At 42.7% G+C, this 27,584-nt stretch overlaps 1 protein-coding gene across 6 annotated transcripts in view; it reads left to right on the forward strand.

Annotated features, from left to right (window-relative positions):
* NT5C3A (5'-nucleotidase, cytosolic IIIA) overlaps positions 1 to 27,584 on the forward strand; it is a 548,905-nt gene that overhangs the window by 439,878 nt on the left and 81,443 nt on the right. For all 6 annotated transcript variants that reach the window (XM_085607495.1, XM_085607492.1, XM_085607497.1 and 3 more), the window contains one exon: positions 7,360 to 7,522. In XM_085607495.1, the coding sequence (XP_085463621.1) occupies positions 7,360 to 7,522 (163 nt within the window). The remainder of the gene's footprint in view (positions 1 to 7,359; positions 7,523 to 27,584) is intronic.

Raw genomic sequence — 27,584 nt, forward strand, 5'->3', positions numbered from 1 at the left:
CATGGTCAAGGACAGTTTGTCAGCTCCTTCCCAAAGATTATTTAGGCCTCCTAGTTCTCGCAGCCTGATCACATCAGTATTTCCATCTTATGCAGGGGGGATTTAGGGGATGCACATTATTGCTGTAATGATTTAAATTAATTCAACTGTTAAAAAAAATCTTAAATCCGTCTTGTGTGTGTGCTTTAATGGTTTGTTGACGCTTATTGCAGGTCAGTTACAGCATAGCTGACTCAGAGCTCATATAGAGAGCACTCACTCGGCCATATCTTGGACACTCCTTCAACCTGGTCTTAAGGCACACAAAGGAACATCATTTGGAAACTGACAAATCTCTTCCCTCTTTTATTACACAGATTCTGGACTCTTTCTGAACTCTCACAATGCTAAGGTTCTTGTTAATTTCACTGGAAGGTAATATCCCACATCCTTTGGACCTTTCCTAATTAGGAAGTCTGTTCATTTACATCATTGGTGTGCAAAGCAGTGAAGATGCTTGATTAGTCTTTACCAACTGCAAAGCCTCAGTTCAACATCCTGATGGACATGGAAACCCTTCTGCTATTCAACGAGGCATTACTGGAACAGGTACTGCCTGGGAGAAACATTTTTGGGGTTCAGCAGTTCAAAGAGATCGCTGAATGGCAATGGCCTGCACCATTGGTTCCCAAGCTCTTATCAGGATATCCTTCTCTGGAGAGCTGGGTGGTTCAGTTGTCATCTGTAGAGTCAAAAACAAATGCTGTTTTCACTGCCTCTTCATATAAAGAGTTTGAATGACCAGATTTCATAGGTAAAAAGGCTTTTGCTTCGAGCATCTTTGCCCTACACACCACCAACGCCTCCTTAAACAGTATGTCCATGTCTTGTGGGAACTGGCAAAGATAGCTGTGATAGCCTTCGAGATCATACGAAGAAGCCTCTTTAAGATCATCACACAGAGGAATACATTCCAAACGTGGTGCTTTTTGTGGCGGCACAGTGCAAGCGATATGGTGATAAATTGAAGAAAGTGCATATGTAAGAATTGCAATGGTCACAAATGAAGCTATAAAATTATACCCAGAGACATCAGCTTGTGTACAAGGATAATCTGTCCATGATTTAGTTGTGGCCAGGAAAAGGAAAGTTGACGTTTTGGCCCTTAGAATAATTTGACACAGGTCTTCATCAAGAAAATAGAAACAGATAGCAATCTATAAAATCAATGAATTTTCCCCAAGCTTTATGTACAATTTTAATTCTTTATTTCGGTCTATTTCAGACCATGAAAAGCACATAAACTCATCTCACACTTAACCTTTTACAAATAAAACACAAGCCATAACTGTAAAAAACATTTCCTTCAATTGAGACAATCATCAAAGTTATAAACTAACAGAGACATAACAAAAGCTAAGAGAGGTCCACTCTCGTACCTGTGGCTTATAATCAATGCACTCCTAATGTAATTCAGCACTGCATAGCAAATTTCAGAAGAACGGAGCTGCTGTAAATAAATACATTTGAAAAAACAACAACCCAGAGCAGGTAAGTGATGTCTAATATTCACTGCCCATAGAATGGGGAGCACACATTTTGTATGCAAAGTTTTATAGATAATGCAAAATAACATGAAGTGCATAGTGCTTTCCGCAGGAAAATTATCACAGGGGCATTTAGGGAGGGACCTGAACCAAGGACCCTGTGGGGAGAAGGCGCATACAAAGTGTATGAAACTCAATCTAGACCTGGTCAGATAAAACCTGTGCTGAGAGTTACAAATTAAAACAAGATATGACTTCTACCCCATAGTTGTAATCAGTTTAGAGTGAGCAGTTATCTTTTGCAGATTTTGTGCATTCTTTCCAAGAACTGTAAATGATAATCAATAAAAAGTGTTTTCACGCGTTCTTTGGACATCGATGAAGTGTTAGTATAAAAGTCAATGAGACCTAGTGGTTCAAAATATGCTTGCTATATTTCAACCACGGGTTCTCCCCTACCCTGTCCAGTGCTAAGCAGTTGTTCACAACCTGTCTAGTGAAAGTTGCTTCCAGGGTGCTGCAAAATCTTAAGCCATTAGAGTAACTGGGCAAGCTGGATGGCATCAGCTAGGTAGTTATAACCCAATTCTGCATGGCCTATATAGGTGGATACAGAGTTTGACGCTAAAATAATACGGCTCACAAATCTATTTTCAATGATCTGGAGTTTCTCGATATTTGCATAACTCCAAACACCAGTGCCATAAAGATTCACAGGGATGCATTTACTTTTATATATTAAGCACAACTCCCTTGGTGATTTAGATCCGAGCCAGGTAGAGAAGTGAAAAACTGCTTTAGTCACTCCCTGTAATTGTTGCGATATAATAATAGTTAAATGTGCTCAGCTCATAACGCTATCAAAATGTATCCCCAGATAATTAAAAGAAGGAACTCTGTCAATGTTAACCTCTCCAATCACATGGCTCCTGGATTCTGTATATTTAGGTCCAATGAGCATCGTAAATGACTATTATTCCTTAGGTCTAAATCAGATCTAAATGTAGTAAAAGACTCCAGGAGTAGTTGTAGACCATTAGCTGTTTGTGCAGGGCGTACCGCATCATTCATGTATAAAAGACAAGGAAAAGGTCAATGACCGGTCTGCGGCATATCTTTCCCTCTCTTAATTAAATATTGATCCAAACCAATATTATAAAGTAGGAATAAGAAAGGCGCCAAAATACAGCCCTGACGTATCCCTCTATTGGACTTAATAGAGCACTAGACGCCCCATATATTGGTATTACAATGCAAGCTCCTAAGCAGAGCGACGAGAGCTGGCTCAACTCACATGGATTCCACCATGATTCAAAGTTTGGAACGATTAACATTGTCAAAAGCACAGGAGAGGTCCATAAATGCTAAATTCAGGGCACCTCTCCAGAACTTGACATATTTACCAAATATGAGCAGTAGTTTGAGCCATTGCTCAACCGTACCTATCCCAGGCTGGTAGCCATATTGGATATTGATAGATTCTGCCCAAGTCTCTAAACGGGATAGGAGTACCCTCCCCAGAATCTTGGAAGTTGAGTCTAATAAAGAAATGGGTCTATACCAACTTGGTTCAGTTCTCTCCTCTTTCTTGTAGATGAGAACGATGATCGCCTCCTTCCAGGATGGTACTATAGGGCCAGTGATTAAAACCTGAAGAACATTTGTAATCAAAGGAGCCCATAAGTAAACATTTCACTTCAAGAGCACCATTGGCACATGGCTGGTCCCGGGGCTTTGCCCACCGGGCTATATTTGATGGCGGTGGCCACTTCTTTATTATCTATTGAAAGGCTAAGTGAAACAGCTGCTGTTGTATCTATGCAATCTCCTGGTTCTCCTCTTGGCGAAGGTTGAAGACATTTCCTGAATCAAAGATTTTGGAGACATGCGCTACCCAGTAATCGGCAGAAATAAGGCATTCTATCTTGGGTGTTTTATGATCAGTAAAGAAGGGGAGATTTGCCACTTCCCAAAACCGAGTTTGGTCATTCATCCCCTCACAGCTGCTTCCTAGTCATCCCACGCCTCTTTTTGTATTTCTTCCTTCCTAAGGTGAGCGCCTCTTTACAGGACTTTTGACAAGTTCCTTACCTCTGGGGCTAACCTTCAGCGATTAGAGGGTGCTTCTTAGATTCCCTCACTAATAAAAACGTGGACACCCTTTGACAAAGAGTAGTAAATCCATTGACGATCAAGGATGAATCAGCTTCTGAAGATAAGCATAGCTGAAAGGCCCTCTCTTCAGTCTGAAATAACTCTTGAACAAAAACTTTTGGATTTTTTTTGTTCCATTTTAGTCTTATACCTGTTTTAGCCGCGTAATCTATCTATCTAGGTTACTTTGCATTGTTACTTCTTAATGATTCTAGATTCAATACCAGGAATAATGGGTTGTGGTCACTCACACAGTTGTGATTAATGGAAAAGACAAGAATACGTGATGAAAGCTCATCAGAAATTACAATAAAATGGTGCTACATTTGACTTTTCCATAAAAAGTTGGAATTAACAAGTTGTGCTTTAGAACTAAGTTCATAACAAATAACAGCTGATTTTTAATAGAAATCCTGTGAAGAGCTTCCCCATAGGGGCTATGGCTTAAGTGAGTAATATCTGTTTATCTACTGGTTGCAATATAACGGTTATGGCATGTCTCAAAGAGCATCCTTGTTCCTGATTTTGTGTGCAAATGTTTGGTAATATGAAAAGGAATCATGTGAAATGAAATTCACAAGGCTTTTCTCCTCCAGTACTTTTCTGCACACTTCTATAAAGAAGCTAGACAGCAGGACTGCTACATAGCTCCTCAACCCTTGACACTCAGTTGCATACCAATTATTAATCACAGCCTCTCATTTTTCAGGTTCAAGAGTCTGTCAGGGTGTTCCTCTAGTTCTCTCAACATGCTTCAAGGTGATTTCTTTGTCTTCTTTAAGCTTTCATAGTCCTTCTCGCCTTTCATGTGTTGCAAGGCAATATCTAGTTTGGATTCTCTCCTCTATCGCATGCTTACCGGGGTCTTATGAATGAGATTGAGCAGGTTCAACTTGTTTGTGATGCAGGTCTGGGATATCTAGTACCTGTTTTGCCTCTGTTAGTGACCACAGCTGATAGAGTTGGCTTCCCCATTAAAAGAGCAGATTGAAGAGGTGATCCCATATGAATCCGATGTCTCTAGTCCTCAAGAATTCTGTATTTGGGGGGATTTCCAGTTTTTTTGTAGGTGATCCTAGATCGATCTTGCTAAAGCAACAATTGTCAGTCAAATATTATAGCTCCTTTCACCCTGGCAGATTCCAATATTTCTTCAATGAGTTTGAATTTGAGAATGTTTTTTAAGATGGCAGTGCATCGTTGGCTTCTGCTTGGCCCTTTTCCAACTCTATGGGTTGTATCTAGATGCATGTCTTCTGTTCTGTTAGCCAAGAAAATGAACTGAAAGAGTTGCGGCTTGTAACGAGAAGCACACAGGATTCTATTGTTTCTTCTTGAGCTGTTCTCGTGGTTTTCCATGTGCCATTGTAAATTTGTGTTCTAGTCTTTATTAACAGGTTCTGCGCAAGTTTCTATTTCCTCCTCTTGTGCGTTTCCTTTGTCCTCTACTGTGACGTCTCGGTTTTCCAGCTCTTCAAAATCTTTAGACCTCATACAGATCTTATCTCATCTTTCAAGGCAGAATTGTCTACCCGTAGGCTAAAAATGTTATCTCGTACACCCAGGTTTCTTCTGTCAGCACAAAAGGAGGAGTGCTTGTTGCGTTAGACGGACCATGGTTTGTCTGAGCAGAGGCTTCACCCCTTGATGCCCTGGTTGATAAACATGTCTTTTGAGGGCAATATCTTTATTGTGTTTTACAGTGGTCATTTGGGATTATCTCATGCATAGTCTATATCCTTACTTTTGGGGGATTTCAAAAAGCTGAAAGGCTGTTGGTTAGGTGGTGTAGGTATGACTGGGCATTGCTATACAGGAGCTCTTTGTGGTATATTTAAGTCTGTCACATGTATCTTTATGCTCTTTATGGCAACATAGTGGTCTGATAATAGTTCATTGAGGGCTACAACACCTTTTCAATCTCTGTATGGTCTGTTTCCTGGGCAAGAAAAAGTAGGAGTTTTCTCTTTGCCAATGGGAGCCTGCTTCTCCAAGTTCCCGTCAGCTTATTTTGTGCCTTGATCTCTGCCGGTCCTGGCCTCTGTTCTTGAGAGAGCCCCCCCTTCTCTTGTTGGTTCATTCTTTTGTCTGGCTCATTCTCTCATGAAAACTTGATTGGTCTCACATATCCCAGAGTTCTCCTTTGGCATGCGGCACACCACTTCTGCCCTATGGACTACCCCACAGATTGCGCTTGTGTGCTGCCTTGGTCCCATAGGGCTCCCTTTCCACGCTAATTTTACCGGTCGATTATGTGAGGAGCTCACTTTCTCACCTCCGTGCTGTGCCTCTGATCCCTGGCTCAGGTTGTTCTCAACCTGCAGGCTGCTGCTAGGAAGCCGGTCCATGGCCTCTATGGATTGGTGCATGCCTCGTATTGAGTTCCAGTGCCATCGCCAGTACTCTGCTACAGTGGTCTTTTGTGTGTTCCAGCTTTGCTTTTAGATTTGCTTTCCTTGTTGGTCCACAACAATGGATGTTCACTCACTCCAAAGTTTATCACAGACTCCTGCTTGGCCCTCGCGTTTCTGCCTTCCAAAGTGCAGTTACCATTATGTATGTCTCACAATCAGGCGGCCTTGTATGTGGTTGCATCTGATGGCTGGCCATCGGTTCGCAGCCACATTGCGTCTTTGTGCAGGAGTGGACAGTGTGAAATTTGGGAGATAGCTGTAGTAGGTGGAGACTCAAGCAGAGGAGTGCAAGACACATTCTACTCCTCCACCTTATTGTCTCTGACCAGAGTCGGTGCAGCTGTTTAAATGTGTTTTGTTGTAGTTTTTCAGGCTATTGTGTGTATTTGCAGTGCAGGTTTCAGTAAGAGATAGATATATATCACATACATGTATAGTAAACATGAGCCATGGGATTACATTATGGAACAAATTTATCACAGAATAAAAGACAAAATGTCCGGAGCTGCATGACTGTGGCCAAAGGTTGCAGTTCTTGTTCACTACACAGGATCACCAAAAGTGGATGTCCTAGCAAGCACAAGTTCTGCCAATTCTGTCCCAGAAAGCCTATGCTAAGACCGCCATCCCTGTTTACTTGAGATGTTGAGGGAATGTGATATACTTAGTAGAGGGTCAGTTCTGGGTTACTTAAAATATCTTGGAATTGACCTGAAATTATTTAAGTTGAAGTGATAAGTTTATTATAAGGTTATATTAAGATCCCCAAATTTGTCAGTTTAGATAGATACTTCAGTACTAACCAATCTTTTGACCTCACACATCATATCAGGGGTGAGATCTCTACAACTTTAATGAAATTACTGCAGAGACCATTAAATTAAGCTGTTGTGACAAAATAATGCATTCTAAAATTTGCCATTAGAATACTAATGAATGCACCCAAACGTTGTGTCATATCACTTAAATTCTCATAAGACACATAAACCTTTCTTTAATCACCAGGTTAATACATTGCCTGGTTGAACATATTCCAGAAATAAAATGGAAGAGTCGACAGAGAAACACATGACTTGAAATTTAAAAGAACGTAATATCATATACCTGTCACTTTGTTTTAAACTGTGTTTTAATTTCCGACTTAATCCCTAAAACTCCAAGTATCTTCATTCATTATGTTTCGGCTGTTTTAAAAAACTGTAATAAATGCACTAAAGCGTAGTTTTTGATAACTAAATTCTTTTTTTTTTTTTTTTTTTTTGCAGGGAAGGATATGAGCTTTTCTTTGATAAACTGAACGAACACAATATCCCTGTGTTTATATTTTCTGCTGGTATTGGAGATATATTGGAGGAAGTAATTCGTCAGTCTGGCGTCTACCATCCTAATGTCAAAGTTGTCTCGAACTTCATGGATTTTGATGATAATGTAAGTATAGACTAATACGTTTGAGCGAACAGTTAAAGCAAATAGGGTGATATATATCATATATCCTCTACAGTTTGAAGTTTCTGCAAACTTGGCCAGCCTGAAGATACTGGTGCTCAGCCACTTTCTACATGGTGGTAGTTATAATTGGCGACCAGCTCTGCCAACTCTTTAAAATTTCCTAATATTCCTCTTGTGACATAAGTCCAGTGTAAACCCAGGTGATGCTATTGCAATAGTCAAATAAATGTTGATATTTTCCTTCAAGAAAGAATCAATGTGGTTGCAGTAGTTTGACTAGAATACTGTAGCAACAATCAAAATAGTTTTATTGCATTGCGGGATAGGTATCTTTGATAAGAGAGTATTATATGGTGGTTGCCCCACCCACTGAAGGATATACATTCTGCTACTAGTAAGTGATTTGACACACATTTGGTTTTCTGAACTAGAATTTATAGGATATACTGACGGACACTTTTTCTGAAGACCAAATGTCATTATCTGAAGATGCATCAAAATGTACTTGTATTTATGAAGTTGTTTGTGGAAGACCCTGTGTGAATAGTGTACTCTCCATCTTTGATAGGATTTGTGATTCCTGCATGTTTATGGGCAGGTATCGATTATATTGTCATATAATAATTTCAGAATACACTGATAATTACTTTGTTCGAGGCATGTGAGCTGTAGATCACATGCTTTGCAAACTCCTGCCATCTAGTGTTGGTTCCGGATGTTTGCAAGTTATTTTTCTTTGAAGAAGTCTTTCCAGTCACGAGGTAAGGTGACTCCTCCTTTCGGTGATAGTGTGATCGACTCCATTGTTAGATTGTTTTTTTCTGCCATCGGGTTCGGATATGAATTGCTGCGCTCCGGTTCGAAACAGGTCTTCGTGTTCTCCTCGGTGCGCAATCCACTATACCTATGTCGGTATTGTTTCATACCCGTATCCCTCTTCTCCGCATATCGTATCGGTCGAAAAACAATTCAATTTAGTTTGAAAACTCGTGGAAAGCCGTCTGGCCTATCCATGTTGGTCCACCTTGCAGTCAATGGAACGGACTCCATTCAAATTCTGCCCTCGGTGCCAAGCAAAATACCTGCGCATCGACTCGCACAAAGTGTTCAACTTGTGCTAATCTCTAGAGCACAACGAACAAGACTGCAGATCCTTCCACTTCAAAAAAACTCCACGATTGTCGAGCTCAACGTCTTGAAATGCAAAGACAGAACATCGAATGCACGCCGGACATCTTCGGTGAAGGATCCGAGCAAGAAGAATTTGATGCACAAGGGGCGGAAGAGGAACAGGAAGAGCAGCCCTTATCGATTCCTGAATCGGACTCTGAGATGGAAGAGGACTTACCACAGGGTCAAGGTGCTGTGATTACCGAACACCCCTTGCCCAAAATCCAACTCAAACGAAGCAAAAGGCTTCGGTTCCACCTTCGCCTCTGGGACAAGGTCGGCACCAAGATGATGTTTCTAATGCCCACTTCCTGGCTCGACACTGAAACCCATTGTCCAGCCTTCCGGCACGGGATCGAGTCAGCCAAAGTCCGGCACCAAGCCAAACCCTTTGAGCTCAAAGCCGAAGACTGCTTCAGATTTCAAATCCTTGATGCTGAAAATGGCTTCGGAGCTCAAACCTTCCACTCCGAAAGGTCTTTCCATCCTGGCACCTCAGCGCAGAAACCGAAAAATAATCCTTCTAAGCTGCAGAATCCGATTCTCGACTTACCACCCCCCAAATCAGGGGGAAAAGAAAATTTACCTCAACCCTGAAACAGGACATCTTCTTTCCAAACTGCCTCTTAAACGTAAACCTAAGTTAGAGGACACACAATATAAGATTCTGTTAAAGAGGAAAAATGTTGGTACTAACCCTTCTCTTCCTCCACCATGTTCCCCTACACCTTCACCACCTTCTCCATTATTGGAACATTTACTTAACATACCACACAAGTGTCCACTCTCACAGCATGATGATAATGATGATGGAGATGATGAGGGAATGTAATTACCTGTAGATCCTTGGAAAGACTACACTATTGATCCACCTACAGATAATGACCCAGAACTTTACCCTGCAAAGCCTTCCCCTCCTGACGACAATGAAGGATATTTAGAGTTACGTGCTAGAGCTGCACAATATCTCGGGGTACAACTACCGAAACAATCACTAGAAGGAGATTTCTTGTTCATAGTGCACACAGATCTAGTCAGTTTTTTATGAATGCATTAATATTTTTTTATTTTATTAAATTATTTATGATTTATATATTTTTAAGTAATGTATTGGATAGTTAACATTTCCACATTCTTTCTGTATAATCATGTTTATATGTTGTGATATGTGTTAGCATAATAGAGACTTATACGCATGTAGTCAAATACTTATGTTATGAATGTAGTGACCTATATACATGTTAAGCACAAATATAAGGAGTATATAATTTCATCTATAAGTAATATGTACATTTGTACATTTCTTAAACATAAATATTTTTTAAGTATATGTATTTTCATTGCATTTGCACAAAGAAATTTCACATGTCCGACTACTTACATATAAACAAAATATACATCTTTACAAACATATGTATGCACCATTGGTGTCTTGTGTATAATATTGCTGTACTTTTGTATTTTAAATATGGTGGTCATGTAGGGAAGAGCCAGCTCTTTAGTAATCTTCGGAAGATAAGATGGTTGTCTTTGGATGTCATGTTTGGGGGTAATTAATTCCATAGTTTGGCTGCTTGAATAGAGAGAGAAGTTCAACTCGTGTTTTTATTTCATAGTATGCTGTTATTTTTAGGCAACAGTTGATGGACAGAATGCAGAACAATGTCATACATTCACCCCAGTACAGTGATCTGGGCCTAAATCCACAGTTTTTTTCCTCACCATGCCATTCCAGTTTGAACCCAGCCATTTGCAAATCAGTCTTGACCCTGTGCCTCATGGGAACAGTCCAGCCCGAACTGCCAAGCCAGGACCTTTCTGGACTGGAAACAAGCATCCTAGGACCGGTTTTGGGGTTTCACCCCTCTTCAGCCAGGATAGCTTTATTCCAATGGCATGGAGAGCACGGGACCCACGTCTGGGCATACCCGTCCCACTCGGGGTGACAAATGCAAAAACAACAGTTGATGGACAGAATGCAGAACAATATCATACATTCACCCCAGTACAGAGATCTGGGCCTAAATCCACCGTTTATTTGCTCACCATGCCATTCCAGTCTGAACACAGCCATATGCAAATCAGTCTTGACCCTGTGCCTCATGGGATCAGTCCAGCCTGAACTGCCAAGCCAGGTCCTCCCTGGACTGGAAACAAGCATCCTAGGACCGGCTTCGGGGTTTCACCCCTCTTCAGCCAGGATAGCTTGATTCCAGTGGCATGGAGAGCACGGCACCCACGTTTGGGCATACCCGTCCCACTCGGGGTGACAAATGCAAAACCAACAGTTGATGGACAGAATGCAGAACAATGTCATACATTCACCCCAGTACAGAGATCTGGGCCTAAATCCACCGTTTTTTTGCTCACCATGCCATTCCAGTTTGAACCCAGCCATATCCAAATCAATCTTGACCCTGTGCCTCATGGGAACAGTCCAGCCCAAACTTCCAAGCCAGGTCCTCCCTGGACTGGAAACCAGCATCCTTGAGGCACAGGGTCAGACTGATTTGCATATGGCCATGTCTGAACTGGGGTGGCGGAGTGAGCTAAAGAATGATGATGGATTAAAACCAGATGAGTTGACTGGGGGTGAGTGCTTGCAATGTTCAACACTCCGTCCATCATCCCCTTTGGTTTTGCTTTGTTCGCCCTACGTTGGCAGGGTATGCCCAGACATGGGTCCCTTGCTCACTTTGCCACTGGATTCAAGCTAGCCTGGCTGATGCCGGCTGATTAGCCAGAAAGCGGTCCCAGGATGCTTGTTTCCGGTCCAGGGAAGACATGGCTTGGCAGTTCGGGGCTGGACTGTTCCCATGCGGCACAGGGTCAGACTGATTTGCATATGGCCATGTCGGGACTGGGTTGCCGGAGTGAGCTAAAGAATGATGATCGATTAAACCCAGATCAGTTGACTGGGGGTGAGTGCTTGCAATGTTCAACACTCCGTCCATTGTAGTGGAGACAGGGTTTTATGCGCACACATTGCTATGTTAGCATAAGCGCTGTAGTAGTTAAACGCCATCTTGCCACTTTGCTGCTTTGGACACGACACTACAGGTAGCTGTTGTTACAAGTAAAACTGCTTGCTTTGTCTTCACATGAGAACGGTCTGTTGTTCACATCCCTAGACGTGCACTGCGACCTTAGTCTGAACACTGTGTGCAGAAGCCGTCAAGGTCAAATAACAATGTATGCTGTTGAATTCAGGTTGATCTGCCCACGCTCTAGACACAACAAGCACACAGCTGCAAATATCTGAAACTCTGGTGCCTTTAATATTGCATTTGCATGCATGATTCAGACACTTGGAGAAAACATTTCCAGACAGAGACCAGAGCTGATCCTGTGATGTGATTCACCTAAGCTGATCTTTGAGGTATGGGGTTCCCCATTCAAACCTAGAGACATTCTATTAGTTTATAAAACTAGTTTACTAGCCAAGGGAGGGTGGTTCACAAAGTATTATAGGATTTGTTTTCCACTATCATTTTTAATATGATTTCTCCCTTCATTTTCTATGATATCGTAACAATGCTGATTGTTTTATTTGTAATCATTTGTCTGCTTATGCTAGCCAAAGTACTGCACCTTAGAGCACATAGTTAAAAATAAACATTTTAAACTTTTCCGTGTCTCTGATTACTCTTGTTGTGGACTGATATGAGAATAATAACGAAAAGGTGTTTCTGATTCCCACCATTCCTGAGAGTATTCTAAGTCGCTTGTTCTGGGTTGTCTAATCATTGGTAGCTTCGAAATGATATGCAGAACGAATGAGACTCTGATGCTAGTCGGATAGGGGTTCTGGGTAATGAGGCGAGTTCTTTGGTACACCACAATTCACTGAGGTCCTGGTTTCCTGTGCATAGTTCTGTGCATGAGCATAATCCCCGCAACGTGGCGCACCTAACGTTTTGGTCTTATGATTGAGACGCCTTAGTAGTGCTTATATTTGTCCACAATACCCTCACTCTTGTTTCCGGTTGACGGGAGTGACGGTTTATACCTATCTTAATAGTTAATGTATAGGTTCTCTCAAGCTTGACAATTTAAAAAGGTTTCATTTTCAATTCTACCCTTTTTGTGCTACGGTTTAATATAGATTGTTTTTCTTCTCTGTGACCTTATGGCTGAAGTCGCTATTGCAGCGCATAGTCGCGCACCTCTTTGGTGTCACTTGACGCTGTTCGGGGTGACTGACGATGGGATGTCTATTATCTTTGTAGTGAGTGCCGATGCGTTTCCCCATGAGCTGTTTTACTCTTGGGTTACTTTGCCAGAGGTGAATGCGGATGATAAGACGTTTGACACATACACTCCTACGGCAGTCCCAGCTAATTACATGCCGTATAGGACGCAGGAAATTCCCATTTCTGCTTGGCAGCATCGTATTTGGTTCAATGGCGCCCTCCCCCACACCGTTACACTGGTTCGTTTGGGTCCCTTGTCTATTCCAGGGGCCACTTGGCCGGGTTCACACCACATCCACGTTATTTGCAAGCCCCGGAAGATGACTTACGTCAATTCCATACCGCCTTGATTACGGTACATAGAGCTTTTGTGAAATATGTCTCTCGCAATGTCCAGGTGGGTGCACCTGGGGTTGCGACGCAACCTGCTGGCCCAACCGGGATTACTATTAGTCCCGTCATGGTTATTTCGGTAATGGGCAAGCGCCCCCATAATAAGGACGATATGCCTTATTGGCTTGCTGAGAATTTTGAACAGCTGGAAGCAGTGTTTCCTAACTCTACTCCTGTGGAAAAACACAAGATCCTTACCATTAGTTTGCAGAAAGACTTAGTCCCAGAGGTAACTGATTGTGAGAACTGGGGTAAAGTGTTTGCAGCAGTCTACTCAAAGTGCTTTGGTACGCCGTCTATGACTGTACTGCCCTCCGTGATCAAGCGTGTTCAGGATCAGCACTGTCCAGAGGCGGCGGTCGAGTTAGGAATGAGGCTTGTCGACGTGTTCGACGTAGTTGCTGATCTTATCCTTGCTAACGTCAAGGGAGTTACGGTTAACTTTCAAGTGTTGAATGAGCTGCGCCTCGTCGCCGACGTTGATAAACCCCGGTAGTTACCAAAAATTATTGCGGAGGCTTATAAGACCATTAGCTGCATTAGTTTAGGCGTTAAGCCTTTTGCTAAAACACCGCAACTGCAAATTCAGACGGTTACGACTACTAAAGACGACCGTCCAGCTTTTCCTAAACAGAATTGGAAAACTAAGAAATAGGGGAAGCAGCAACAGAAACAGGGTCTCGTCCCGCGTCACCGGTTCAACTACTGAAACCACTTATGAGTTGCGCGATCACGCAAGAATTAGGTCTCCAGATAGATTTCAGGTTCCTGAACGACGTTCTCCTCGTTCTTCACAGGAAACATCGGTCTCACAGTCCGGTGGAGGAGAACGTGGCAAAGTTCAGGGTGCCCAACAAGGACTTGAGCAGCCCTGCCTGTTTGAAGATAAAGGCAAGCAGGAAGAGTTTGCACGTCAACGACCCCCGTTTCAGAAAAAGAAAGTTACTGCACTAACAGCGAGGTATGCCACAGATAGTGAGAACGCAGCTTCGGAACCTAACATGGGCACAAACGCTGCTAGACAGCACAGCGAAGGTTACAATAGTGTGACAAGCACTGCGTCCATATCTGAAGGCGACAGCAACTCACACAATTATCACTGTAGAAACTGCTGACACTAGAGTGGCTCCCCCTGACAGACTATATGACATAGTCATTTTAATAGAAGGTGAGATACAACGTACCATAAAGGGGATTTTTTGGGAAAATCTGACCTCTACATACGACATTTTGTTAGCAGAGGCGTACTTGACCCAGCTTTCGTTTTGGCCGCTCCCAGAAGGGAGGAGGTAATCCTCCCATCTTTCGCGCACACTGTGCCGAAGGAGCAAGCTCAAAACTTTGCAGAAGAGTGGGCACAGGTGCTTGCTCCGGCGTTGCACCGTACTTAGGTTGGGTGGGATAAATTGTCGCCATGCCATGAGATTCCATTACGGTCTATGCCCCAGTCACCAACCCCAATATCCCATGCGCCGAGAAGCTAGATCTCACATCGCAGAAATCCTTGAACAATTGGAATATCAAGGTGTAATTGAAACGTGTGTCACCCATGAATAATCCTCTTTTCACTGTAACCAAACCTGATGGGTCGTACCGCCTAGTTTTGGATTATCGGCATTTGAACTCTCATTGTCGAACATGCGCGGTACAAAATACCCAAAGTTTGGCTCTCGTTGATAGTCTTTTGAGAAAAAGGTTTAAGACCACCCTTGACATCTCCAATGGCTTTTATAGCCATAACCTGTCCTCTATTACCAGTCAGTGGACAGCCTTTACTTCAGGCGAAAAACAAAAGCAGTTTAAAAGATTAGCAATGTGCTACAAAAACAGTCCTGGAGTCTTTGCCGCGTGTATAGCCTCTCTGTTGGAGAGCATTGACCCTGATGCGTACTCGTATGTTGATGATCTCTATCTCACAAACGACGAATTATTGCCGCATCTGTGTCGCGTTGACCGCATCATAGTTTTGTTTGCGGACTTAGGTTACAAATTTAACTTTGCAAAATCACACATTGCAGAGTATATAGTGTTCTTTTTGGGCTATGAACTCAATAACGAAGGTCGAGTTTTAGCACCTCACTTCCTGGAGAAATGTGCATGTTTGCGCGCTCCAACAGCTCTGAAAAAACTACAATCTTTGCTGGGTTTTTTGAATTTCAGGTGTACTTACATTCCCGATTATGCCCAGCGTATCAAGCCGCTATATGCCTTGGTACAACCTACTTTTTCCAAATCAAGATGGCTGCCAGAATATTCAGCTATCCTGCAATCTTTGCAGGCTGATCTTCTTGCTTCAAAATACTTACTGACACGTGATAACCACACAAACCTGGTAATATGAATTGAGCCTGGCGCAGTGGGTTTCATGTACTTAACGTTCAATGAGGGAGACACAGTCCCTATTGCTTACAAGTCACATCTGTACACTTCGGCTGAAATGCGCTTTTCCACTGTCGAAAAAGTTTTGACTGCAGTGCAGATGGCGATTCTGAAAAGAGAACTCTGTCGCAAGGGAAACCCATGTTGGTTGTCACACCGTATCCTGCCCTAGAGGCAGTGACGAAAGCCAGTGTACCAAATTCTAAAGCTTTGCATCCACGTTGGATACAATGGGCCACTTCTTTGACGTCTCCTGATGTCACTTTCATCTTTGATGCCTCATTGCAGACTCGGGAGTTTTTGCAGTATGAATTTGTTCATCCTGCTCCTCTGTCCTTGCGCCCGTTTGAGGATTACCATTGTATCATTTACACTGACGGTTCGGCGCAACCGGTGACGGGATCTAAACATGCTTATTTAGCGGCCTGCGCAATAGTGGCTGGTACTTTCGTGAATGGTGAATTCAAGTCTGATGTCGTGCATGCGCAGACATTAGGTGATTGTACCGCCCAGTTGGCAGAGCTTCGTGCTCTGGTGCTTGCCCTGGAGTTTGCTGATCCTCGAGTGACTACTCTTATAGTGAGTGACTCTTTTTACTGTGTTCAGTCTTTCAACAACAATTTATTCTTTTGTTCTCAACATGAGTATCGTGATTCCAAAGGTATCACAATCAAGCATAAAATGCTTTGGGTTAGAGTCGCAGAACTTAAACAACGTCTGCCGCTCGTGAATGTAATTCATACTCTTGGGCACCAACGCATAGGTGTCCACGCTGTTGGCAACAGTTTAGCTGACGAAGCAGCGAAAACAGCAGTGGCAACATGTCTAGTAGCAGCAGTTTCAAGATCCAAATGTAAGATTGATGATGACATCTTGGCAGCAATTGCTGCGACAGAGAAGGGTGATAATTACCCTTGGGGTTTTCCTTCTAAATACTCATCATTTAAGTTCTGATAAAGTTTCCTATGTGAGAATTAACGACGTTGGTGACAGATTCCCAACGCGGACTGCAGACTTTCCTTGATAACAGCCGCTCACGAAGGTATGGCTTCTGCCCATGCAGGCGTTTCTGCGACTGTTACTATCTTACAACAACGTTACTGGTGGCGCGGATTGTATAAACAGACTCGTGCTTATGTCCTTAAGTGCGAAATTTACCAGCAGATTAAACCTTCGACTGCTGCGCGTCCACCTCACACAGTTGTACATATCTAATAAACCACTTGGGTGTGTTTATTTAGATCACTGCAGTCCTTTCTCCTCTGATACTGTGTATAAGTACATCATAGTTGCAGTGGATTCGTGCACACGTTTTCTATGGGTCTGGCCATAACGGAGTGCTGATGCTCGAACTGTCATCAGGGATTTGCATGTCTTTGTGGGAATTTTTGCATGTGGTACCCTTCATTCGGACCAGGGTCCAGCGTTCGCCTCTAAGGCGTACAAGGATGCCATGAGATCTTTGGGGGTCCAAGTCAAATTTTTGTCTCCATACCGGCCTAAGGGCAATAGTGTTGTGGAGCGAATGAACCGTGACTTACAGCAATCCCTGACAGCTAGGATTTTAGGCACTGGCAGGAACTGGTTGGCCCATTTGTATAGCGTTCAACATGCACTTAATAATCTCCCTAGAAGGTCTCTCGGTGGACGGACCCCATACGAAATGCTCTTTGGCATAAAGATGTTTGTCCCGGACCTTGATGGTCTAGACATGGCGTCGTCGGCCGCACCCTTTGACGTAGATGATCATTCTGCTGTATTACATAATCTACAAGAGACCTGAGACAGTCTTGCAAAGGAACACTTGCCCTCCACAACTAATGCTGCACTTCAGAGTCCGGTAGTTGGCTGGCTACCTCGAGTTGGTGACCTGGTCCGTGAGAAGGTGAAGAACAAGGAGTTCGGCCCCTCTAATTGTGCTCCAGTTCCGGTGCTTGGCGTGCAGGGTACAAGAACAGTCATTTTACCTCCACTTCCTGGTCGCAAGGATAGTAGGTACATCTCCATTGACAATGTCAAACTACAACGAGTGGCCGATTCTTCTTAGTATGACTCCAGCGGTCTCTTGTCCAGCAATGCTGAGAAATTCTGTTTTGGCTCCGGCAAATACCAACAGGCCTGACATTGCCATCGAGATGCATACAGTTACTAATTCTTTATTGACTCCACCGGCTGGTGGTCCTGTTGAAGATACTGAGTATACTTATCCCACAGATGTGTCGTTACCTGGTGTGCAATTAAGTGCAATTGACCAGTTACGTTTTTCATTTGACACTAACTCTACAACATCGAATGCCCCATCGAAAATTTCTATTTTTGCTGTTTGGTTTAAAAGACATTTTTTAATTCCCCCTAGGACTTACATTTGGCTCGTGCTCATAACTATTTTTTTGTTTATGTCGATTGGATTTGTGGTTGTATTTTTTCATCTAGTAAATGGACACTATCTAACCGAAAGATCTGCAATTAGATTAATTGATGGAACTTTGGCATCCCACTCCTCGTCGCACATCATGAAGAGAGACCAGATGTTTGTTTTTATTACTGCCTGGCCTGTGTTAGATGGGATGCTCTTAAATTTCAAATTCATGGTCCCACAGAGGTGATTAATGTCCCCAATGTACTTCGTGTTTCAATGGGGAAAGTTGTGAAACCAAACATACGCTCTGAGGATTGGGATGTCCAAGCCGTTGAGGCGCTTTTTTCAGATTTGTAATATTATGCTGCTTTTGATGCTGAAGATTTGTATTTAGACACAGCAAATTAAGGAGAATTGTTCTGTTACAAACACTATGGCAATCATTTCCTGCATAAAGCAAATACATTTAGAAATATCGTCAATTATACACAATGGGAACATTGTCGAGCACCAAATGAAGGCAGCTCCAAAACTCTAGTGAAAAAATGTACATCTTTTACTGATTTCAGTGTATCTAAACCTGAAGCCTTTTATTTCAAAATGGCTGCTGAGCCAGCTTCCAAAGTTAGACTGACCCATACTAAATTGTTGTATTCCAAGTCCTTTATGGATGGATTAGCTGTAGGGGGCTATGAGCTGTGGAAAGATACCATTGATCTTAAATCTGTTTGGGGTTCTAAAGCTTGACAGGTACAAGGCACAGAAGCACTGCATCGTGCATGCCTTATACCTAACCACCTACTGTTTTTGAATTCTACTATTTTTCAGACCTCCTGCTTTGGATTGGCTACTTCTAAAAAGATGAATTCCCCTTCTATTCCTGATCTGGGCGCTTATTCAACATGGGATAATTACACAGATCTCTCCCTTGATAAATTGCAGTCATTCATTACTAATACATCCTTCAATATTTCCAACTTAGATCCAGAAGGATGGCTATTATGGCAGAAAAATTAGGATTCCTGTCAACATCGTTTTCTGGGTCTACTCCCCGGTTATACACAGATTAGGGTGGACCCCCGATTTGAATCTTCTCATTCTGTTACTACCTATTCTGTATGAATGTTATGTCAAACCTGGCTGCAACATTCCACCTTGGCATCTGTTAAACTTCATTAGTCCAAATTAAATGACAAAGTAGATTTGAATGATTTTGTTAAGGGCCCTGTGGGTGGCAGGTCCAAAAGATGGGTGTATGCTGTTTACAACGAAGTTTGGAAATTATCTCAAATTGAAGCTGCGTCTAGATTAAGAGCTTTTGATCAAGCAAATTTGGAAAAATAGCTTGCTGTAATTGATAATAGCATTAACACCCTTTCTTCCAAAATTTATACATTAGATAATATTGTTTCATCTGTTGTATATATTGTACAGGATGATATGTCTGTTTTATACCATGGTCAAAATCAATTGCATTCTATAATGCAGTTTGCATGGACTTTACTAACATTGAAGGCCGGGAAAGTTCCCTACGACTACATGAACACATAGTCTTTATTCCTGCTGTTTAATCTGACTGCTAAACAACAGTTCATGGCCATGAAGGATGCAACATTCTCATTATTGCATATAGAAAAGTTGGAACCTTTACCATTCTCTGTGGCCGAATCGAACTCAGCTGTGTGGCTTATCCATGGATTGATCACTTTACCATTTCCATTGTTTAAGTTCAGTTCATGTATGAAACACTATGCCCTAGGCAGATACGAACCATTGGGTACCGCTTTCCTGCATGAAGTTTGGTCACTCCCATTTACATACAGGTGCCTGAGAGAGGATAAAGAGGTTTACTTAAAAGGAGAGGAATGCACTTCCACACCTGATCACTCAGTAGTCTGTAGGAACATCCAATTGCATGGCGCATGCAACGTTCACACACCAAATTTAGCTTGCATTTTGAAGCGAAATCCTGTGCCAGCAATTACACCCTCTTTCACGTTATTAGCTAACGGTAGTTATTTGCTTTTAAATAATGAAGCATGCTGCGGGATGCTAGTAGGGATTCCGTACATTGTAACTGTCTCACGACGGGTAGTGTGTTGTAAGAATGTCCTTTCCCACCCCCGCATGGGAGACTGGATGTATCCATCTGGCCTTCCATACCAACCTTGAAAGCAGAATTCAACAAGATGAGCAGAATAAGGGCTCTATTGTCTCAAAATGAAGTCGCCCTGACTTCCTCCCGTGAAACATTTGTCCTTCACGTAGCAGACACCCGCACCGAGGTGCATGCGCTGTTAAATACTGATCTCCCACTTCATTTCGGTGCTTTGATTCACACTATATTCAATGCCTCGTCAACAACTGGCTTGGTGCATTTTTTCAAAGTTGTGGGCTCCGGCCTTGTGACCGCCTTTCAAACAATAATTGGTGTGATACCGGCATTTTTTCATTTTATTTTTTCCAGCGTCTTCGGCGGGCTTCCGTTAATTCTCACCTTGACTGCTGGTGTGCTGCTGTTGGTTTGCTTGCTCCGCAATGGCTGCACGATCTGTCTCACACGACAGCCTGCCCCGGCTGCTTCAACTGCGCAACCGGATGCTTGAATACTATGGAACACTACCACTGGCCACTTTTGAGCGTAGCCTATGGATTATCCTTCCGGTTCTCATACTTTACTTGCATGCAGCCAGTTTTCCATTGCCTAGATTGTCCATTTGAATGGGCTCTGGATTTGTGCCTGTCGAACACGGCGTCTCCTGCCCCGGATTTTGATCGACTAATGAATCCCTTAGTGGCTCATGAGTTGGACTGTTCTGGTATCGGGATTATGGCCTGTGGAGCGGCGCACGGAGTCCTAGGGAATTGGGATATATATGCGGCAGCATATGACTTCCTGGCGCGACGTTACCTTGAAGAACACTTAAGTTGTCCTCTGATAGTGCTAGAGGCTCTGGTTATAGAAGAACATGTATGTTCATTTACTTAACTTGACTGGATGGCTGACTCTTTTACTGAACATTATAATGACTTCCTCTTGGATGCAGTTGCAATTTATTGTGCCTACACGTTGATGGATTAAATTGACAGTTCTTCTTCCGCACATCCTAATCCAGATTTTTTTCTTTTTCTTTTTTTACTCCTAATTGGGCTGTATACCGCCCCTGAGAGATGTTTTTATTTTTTGGTTTTCCCATCAAAATTTTCTAACTTTCACTACCAATTATATGGATTGGCAATAGATGAACTAGGTTCTGTCTCACTCGAACTTGAACTCTGCGTTCCTACATTCCTTCCCTATTCTGTTCGTGGTCCGATCAAGGGAGGGTGTAGTGGAGACAGGGTTTTATGTGCACACATTGCTATGTTAGCATAAGCGCTTTAGAAGTTAAACGCCATCTTGCCACTTTGCTGCTTTTGCACACGACACTACAGGTAGCTGTTATTATAAGTAAAGCTGCTTGCTTGCTTGCTTTTTCTTCACATGAGAACGGTCTGTTGTTCACATCCCTAGACGTGCACCGCGACCTTAGTCTGAACACTGTGTGCAGAAGCCATCACGGTCAAATAACAATGTATGCTGTTGAATTCAGGTTGATCGGCCCATGCTCTAGACAGAACAAGCACACAGCTACAAATATCTGAAACTCAAGTGCATTTAATATTGCATTTACATTCATGATTCAGACACTTGGAGAAAACCTTTCCAGACACTGAGAGCAGTGCTGATCCTGTGATGTGATTCACCTAAGCTGATCTTTGAGGTATGGGGTTCCCCATTCAAACCTAGAGATCTTCTATTAGTTTATAAAACTAGTTTACTAGCCAAGGGAGGGCGGTTCACAAAGTGTTATATGATCTGTTTTCCACTATCATTTTTAATATGATTTCTCCCTTCATTTTCTATGGTATTGTAACAACGCTGATGGTTTTATTTTTAATCATTTGTCTGCTTATGTTAGCCAAAGTACTGCACCTTAGAGCACGTAGTTAAAAATAAACATTTTAAACTTTTCCGGGTCTCTGATTACTCTTGTTGTTGACTGATATGAGAATAATAACGAAAAGGTGTTTCTGATTCCCACCATTCCTGAGAGTACTCTAAGTCGCTTGTTCTGGGTTGTCTAATCATTGGTAGCTTCGAAATGATATGGAGAACGAATGAGACACTGATGCTAGTCGGATAGGGGTTCTGGGTACTGAGGTGAGTTTTTTGGTACACCACAATTCACTGAGGTCCTGGTTTCCTGTGCATAGTTCTGTGCATGAGCAGAATCCCCGCAACACCATCATCCCCTTTGGTTTTGCTTTGTTCGCCCTAAGTTGGCAGGGTATGCCCAGATTTGGGTCCCTTGCTCACTTTGCCACTGGATTCAAGCTAGCCTGGCTGATGACGGCTGATTAGCCATAAACCGGTCCCAGGATGCTTGTTTGCGGTCCAGGGAAGATATGGCTTGGCAGTTCGGGCTGGACTGTTGGCATGAGGCACAGGGCCAGACTGATTTGCATATGTCCATGTCTGAACTGGGGTGGCGGAGTGAGCTAAAGAATGATGATGGATTAAACCCAGATCAGTTGACTGGGGGTGAGTGCTTGCAGTGTTCAACACTCCGTCTATCATCTCCTTTGGTTTTGCGTTATTTTGAGGCAGGCGCTAATCTGGAGCAGAGCTTTCTTTGTTGTATGTATTTTGTTATTTTCTTCCTGTTTAAAAGTGGTCCTATTCTATGTATTGATTTTGAGAGTGATACAAAGCAGCTTGAAGGTGGATCTTCTGTCAATTGGTAACGAATGTAGTGCCCTTAAGGCAGGGCAGATGTGGGCTTGTGGCATTCTATGTAGGAGCAGTCTTGCAGCAGAGTTTTTACTTTGTTGTTGTTTTTCATAGTTGATAAAGATGATCCATGATAGAGGATATTGGCGGTTCAAGTTTAGGAAGTATAAGAGATAGTAGTTTGGACCTTTTTTGGAAATCCCATGTGTGGAAAGATGTGTTGCAGAGTTTTCATAGTAATAAATCTTGATCTTGCTAACTTATCCAATTGGGTAGTTCATTGAAAGTTTAGAGTACATGATAATTCTGAGGTTTCTTACTTCTTTGATACTTCAAGAGTTGGTCCCAGATTGTCAGGCGAGGCGGAAAGTGAGGTCATAATTTTCCCAAATTCCACAGGTGATTAGTTAATTTTTGAACACATTCAATTTGAGATGGCTCTGTCATTCACTGATCAACGGCTCGGAGACAACAGAAGATATTTGTGTTTCCAATGTCTTTGGGCTTTCCAGTTTAAGAAGTATTTGTGTGTCATCTGCGTAGTTATAGCAGGTACACTAAAATTCATTGATCTTGCCGGTAATTATTTAATGTAGAGTAGATATTGAAAAGCATGGGTGAGATAATAGAGCCTTGAGGGACCCCTGTTTTTGTGATGTAGGGTTTGGATGAGAAAAGAGAAGTATGGATGACATCTGTTCTGTTTTGAAGATAGGATGTGATCCTTTCGAGAGCAGTGCCCTCTATTCTGGCTTCCCAGAGTTTTAGGATTAGGGTCTCATGATCAACTGTGTCCAATGCAGCTGAAAGGTCCAAGAGAAGTAGTGCAGTGACCCACTTTGTGGTTTGCTGTGTTTTTAAGGTCATCCCAGATGGGATTAGGGCATATCCCGTGTTTCTTCCTGGATAGAATCCTGTTTGGAAGTCAAAAAGTATGGAGTTATATTCAATGAGTTGAGACATCTGAGTGAATACTACTCTTTCTGTCAGTTTGCCAAGGAATGGTCCGTTTGCAATAGTTCTTTAGTTTGAGTCTTGAGGGTCCAGGTTTGTTTTCTTTAGTAATGAGTGTATGCATGTCTTTTTTAAGTCATGGGGGAAAACTTCTCTTGTCGCAGAATTTTTGATGATTGTTCTGACTGGGGTGGCAGCAGAGGTGGTTAAAAGGATGTTCTTGAAGATGTGTGGTGGACAAGGGTCAGAAGGGTAACCAGCCAGCCAGCCTGCTTGTTTTACCAAGATTCATAAATTCAGTTTCTGATAGTCGTTTGAAGGAATATAGAGCCTGGGTTAACATACCCTTGAGGGTAAATTGCTGGAAAAGGACTGGTGCTGGTGGTTATCTTTTGGTTTAAGTAGGAATCCAACATGTCTGCTTTGGTTGTGTAGTGATTTGCCAGTTTGTCATTAAAATCTTGGGAAATTGAACTGTTTTCTTAGTTGCATCTAGGTTTAAAAATGTTTGCATTTTGAATTTCTTTTTCATAGTAGCTTTTTGTAGTTTTTTTGATGACTTGAGTTTGTCTCGAGTGTTTGTTTTGAGCCAGATGCATTGCAGCTTTGCATTTTGTTGTTTTATCTTTCTGCATGTTTTGTTGTTTTTAGTGGAATAAGAATATCTAAAGTATCCTAAAGCCACTCAGTTTGTGGACTTTGAATTTATTGTGTCCAGATCTGTGTTGGATGTTAGTTGTTCTTCTAGGTTCTCGACATTTAGTTTGCCTCCAAAGTTGATATGTGCTTGCTGGTAAGGTGGCATTAGGTGTGGAGAGGTGTGGAGTCTTGTGTTGGAAAGCTATCAATTGGTGGTCTGACCACGTGACTTGAGTAATTGTTTGGAAAGTTACTAGCTTTGGATTGGCAAAAATGACATCTAGGATATTTTTTGGCAATGTGTGTGGGTTTGGAGACGATCTGATGTAGGTTCAGTCTGTCTAAGTTAGTGATTATAGTTCTGGGATGAGGCATGTTAGTTTTATCAAACCATATTTTAAGGTCACAAAGGATGCATACGTTGGAGTGTAATGTCAGAAGGTTTTACACTGTCTTGAAATGTGTTTGGGAATGTTCAATTGCTAGGTGGTGGTCTGTAATGAATGAGGAAGTTACAGGAGAAAGTTGGTGTAGGGTTCCATTTGGTGATGAGGGCCTCACAACCATGTTTGGAAACGTCCCTAGCTCTAGTGAGATTTTTTTTTTTCATTGAATATAACAGCTAGTCCGCCTCCTCTTTTGCCTATGCACTTGTGTGATAGTTTGATAGCCTGGAGGAAAAACTTTGTGCAATGCTAGAGCCATGACATCCCCAACCATGATTCGGTTATGAAGGGCAAGCCAGATTGTAGTGTGTCTTTGAGAAGGATGTTGATGATATGCTTGCTTGTAGAATGAGATTGTGCATTTATTTGTAGGAAGCTCAGAGATTGTGTTTTGGTGGTAGTGTTCAATTTGTTTTCTCAAAAAGTCCGTGGTATCCTTTGGGCTTGTAGTAGGTGGACTATTGGTGATGTTTACTGTATCTGCGTAACAATAGTGTTTGTCTATACATTAATCTTTTCTAACAGGCTTAGAAGACATTTTGTTGGACCTGTGTTTGCAGGTGGTGGTGATAGTGGTTGAGAGTAAGTTGGCGCGCTCTGCAGTTGTTTTGTGGTGTAGTCCTATTGAGTAATGGATGAGGAGATGAACAGCTGTGTTTTTGTTTGTCATTTGCATATGTTGAGTGTGGAAGGTGTATGTGTTAGGAGGTGGGGAAACATGTGGGTCATGTTTTAAGGTTCTAAATTGTGCTTTGGATGAAAGGCGAGTGGATGAGTGTTGTGTATTGGAGGAGTTTGTGTTTGATGGTGTCAATGTTTGAAAATGTGGGTGAAAGGTCGATTTTAGTAAGTGTATTATCTGTGTAGGCATGAGGTCGGGAGATTTTGTATTTTGTGATGGAAAGTAGCAAGTGATTTTGTGTGGTTTGTTTGATTTTGTGTGGTGTAAGGATGGGAAACATCCTTTATTACAAACCAGAATCACGCTGTGCCTTTACAATTTGGCAATAGAAAAAATGTGGTTACCATGCATTCAATTAGCACGCAAGTCGGTACACTGACTTGCTTTAGGGGAGCGCATTGGTAGAGCGGTGTTTGATTTGAAGTCTGACACCTTCTCTACTGTTGCGCACACTGGAGTTGGAATAGTAAATAATACTATTTCAAAGTCCAGCGCCACCCTAAGGCATTGTAACAATGCGTTCATTCTAATGCTGGTGTTGTGAAGGCATATAGGATTCCGTCATACAGCCGTAATGATATGCGATATTGGTGTAGTGAGTTTGTGTGGACGATTTGGATCTTAAGTGCTGGTGTGGAGGGTATGTTGAAGGGGAAATGAGATGTGATGTGCGTTGGAACAGTGTGTACAGGATGGGTGGGTTATGAGTGTTTGTAGTAGATTTGGTAGCAGGAAGAGGTAATGTGTGGTGCAGTAGAGTGTAAGGAGTGTTTAGTTGTGTGCTTTTGGTAAAAAAGCGGAGGGGGTGGTGTTGGAGGATGATATGAGGGAGGGTTAAGTATAGGGTCGGTGATGCTGGAATGGGGTCTGTTATGAGTAAGTAGAGGTTGGAGCTGTTTTTTTTTGTATGAAAAGGAAGTGTGTGTTTGGGATGATTAAGGTTGTGTATAATGTGGTTTTGTGTTGAGTAGATGTGTGGGTTTGATAGTGGTAGAGGCCAGAGTAGTGGTTTCTGTGAGTGTGAAGGATCTATTGTGTGGCAGTGGGAGCAGAATAGTAGATAGATTTTTTTTGTGGGGTTTTGTACTGGTGGTTGAGACATTGAAAATGCAGGTGGAGGTTCATCTTTGGGGCTCCCAACTGGGCTCCTAGAGTTCGATATCCCGCTCTGTTGAGCATGGCCATCGGTATTCCTCTCAGGCTGCCCCTTCAGCAGGATCATCTGGCTCAGCAGCAGGGGAGGGTTCTCCACCCGAACCTATCAATGCTCCGCCTTCATGCATGGAGATTGAGCTGCGACAGTTCTCAGCTTTCGACCTTCTGCCTAAAGTTTGCAATGTTATCTTTGCAGAGCAGCATCCCTCCACCAAGACAGTATTATTACCTGGCCTTTGGAATATGTTTGTGGCATGGTGCACAGACAAACAGGTTGACCCTTTAGCTACAGGCTACACCCCTTTCCGAAGTTCTCCGGGGTCTCCTTGCTGTAGCCCAGCAGGGCTCTGCATTGGGTATATTTAAGGGTTATTTGTCTGCCATTTCCGCTTGTTTGAGGCATGTGAGCTGTAGGTCACATACTTTGCATACTCCTACCACCTAGTGTTGGGTCCAGATGTTTGCAAGTTGCTTTTCTTCAAAGAAGTGTTTCAAATCACGAGGTAAGGTGACTCCTCCTGTCCGTGATAGGACGCATGGGCATCGACTCCATTGTTTTTTCCACCATCGGGTTCGGACGTGTATTGCTGTGCTCCGGTTCGATACCGTTATTCGGGTTCCCCCGGTGTGCAATCTACTCTACCCGCGTCGGTATTGTTTTGAACACGTATCCCACTTCTCCGCGTATCGTATCGGTCAAGGAAAATCTCTATTTCGATCGGAAAACTCCAGGAAGGCCGTTGGCCCTAACCGCGTCGGTCCACCTCACAGTCGATGGAACGGACTCCATTGAAATTCTGTCCTTGGTGCCACGTGGAGTATCCGCTCACCGACTCACACGAAGTGTGCAACTTGTGCTTATCTCTGGAGCACAACGAACAGGACTGTGACGCGTGC

Source organism: Triturus cristatus, chromosome 5_2 (assembly GCF_964204655.1).
Source record: "Triturus cristatus chromosome 5_2, aTriCri1.1, whole genome shotgun sequence".
NCBI lineage: Eukaryota > Metazoa > Chordata > Amphibia > Caudata > Salamandridae > Triturus > Triturus cristatus.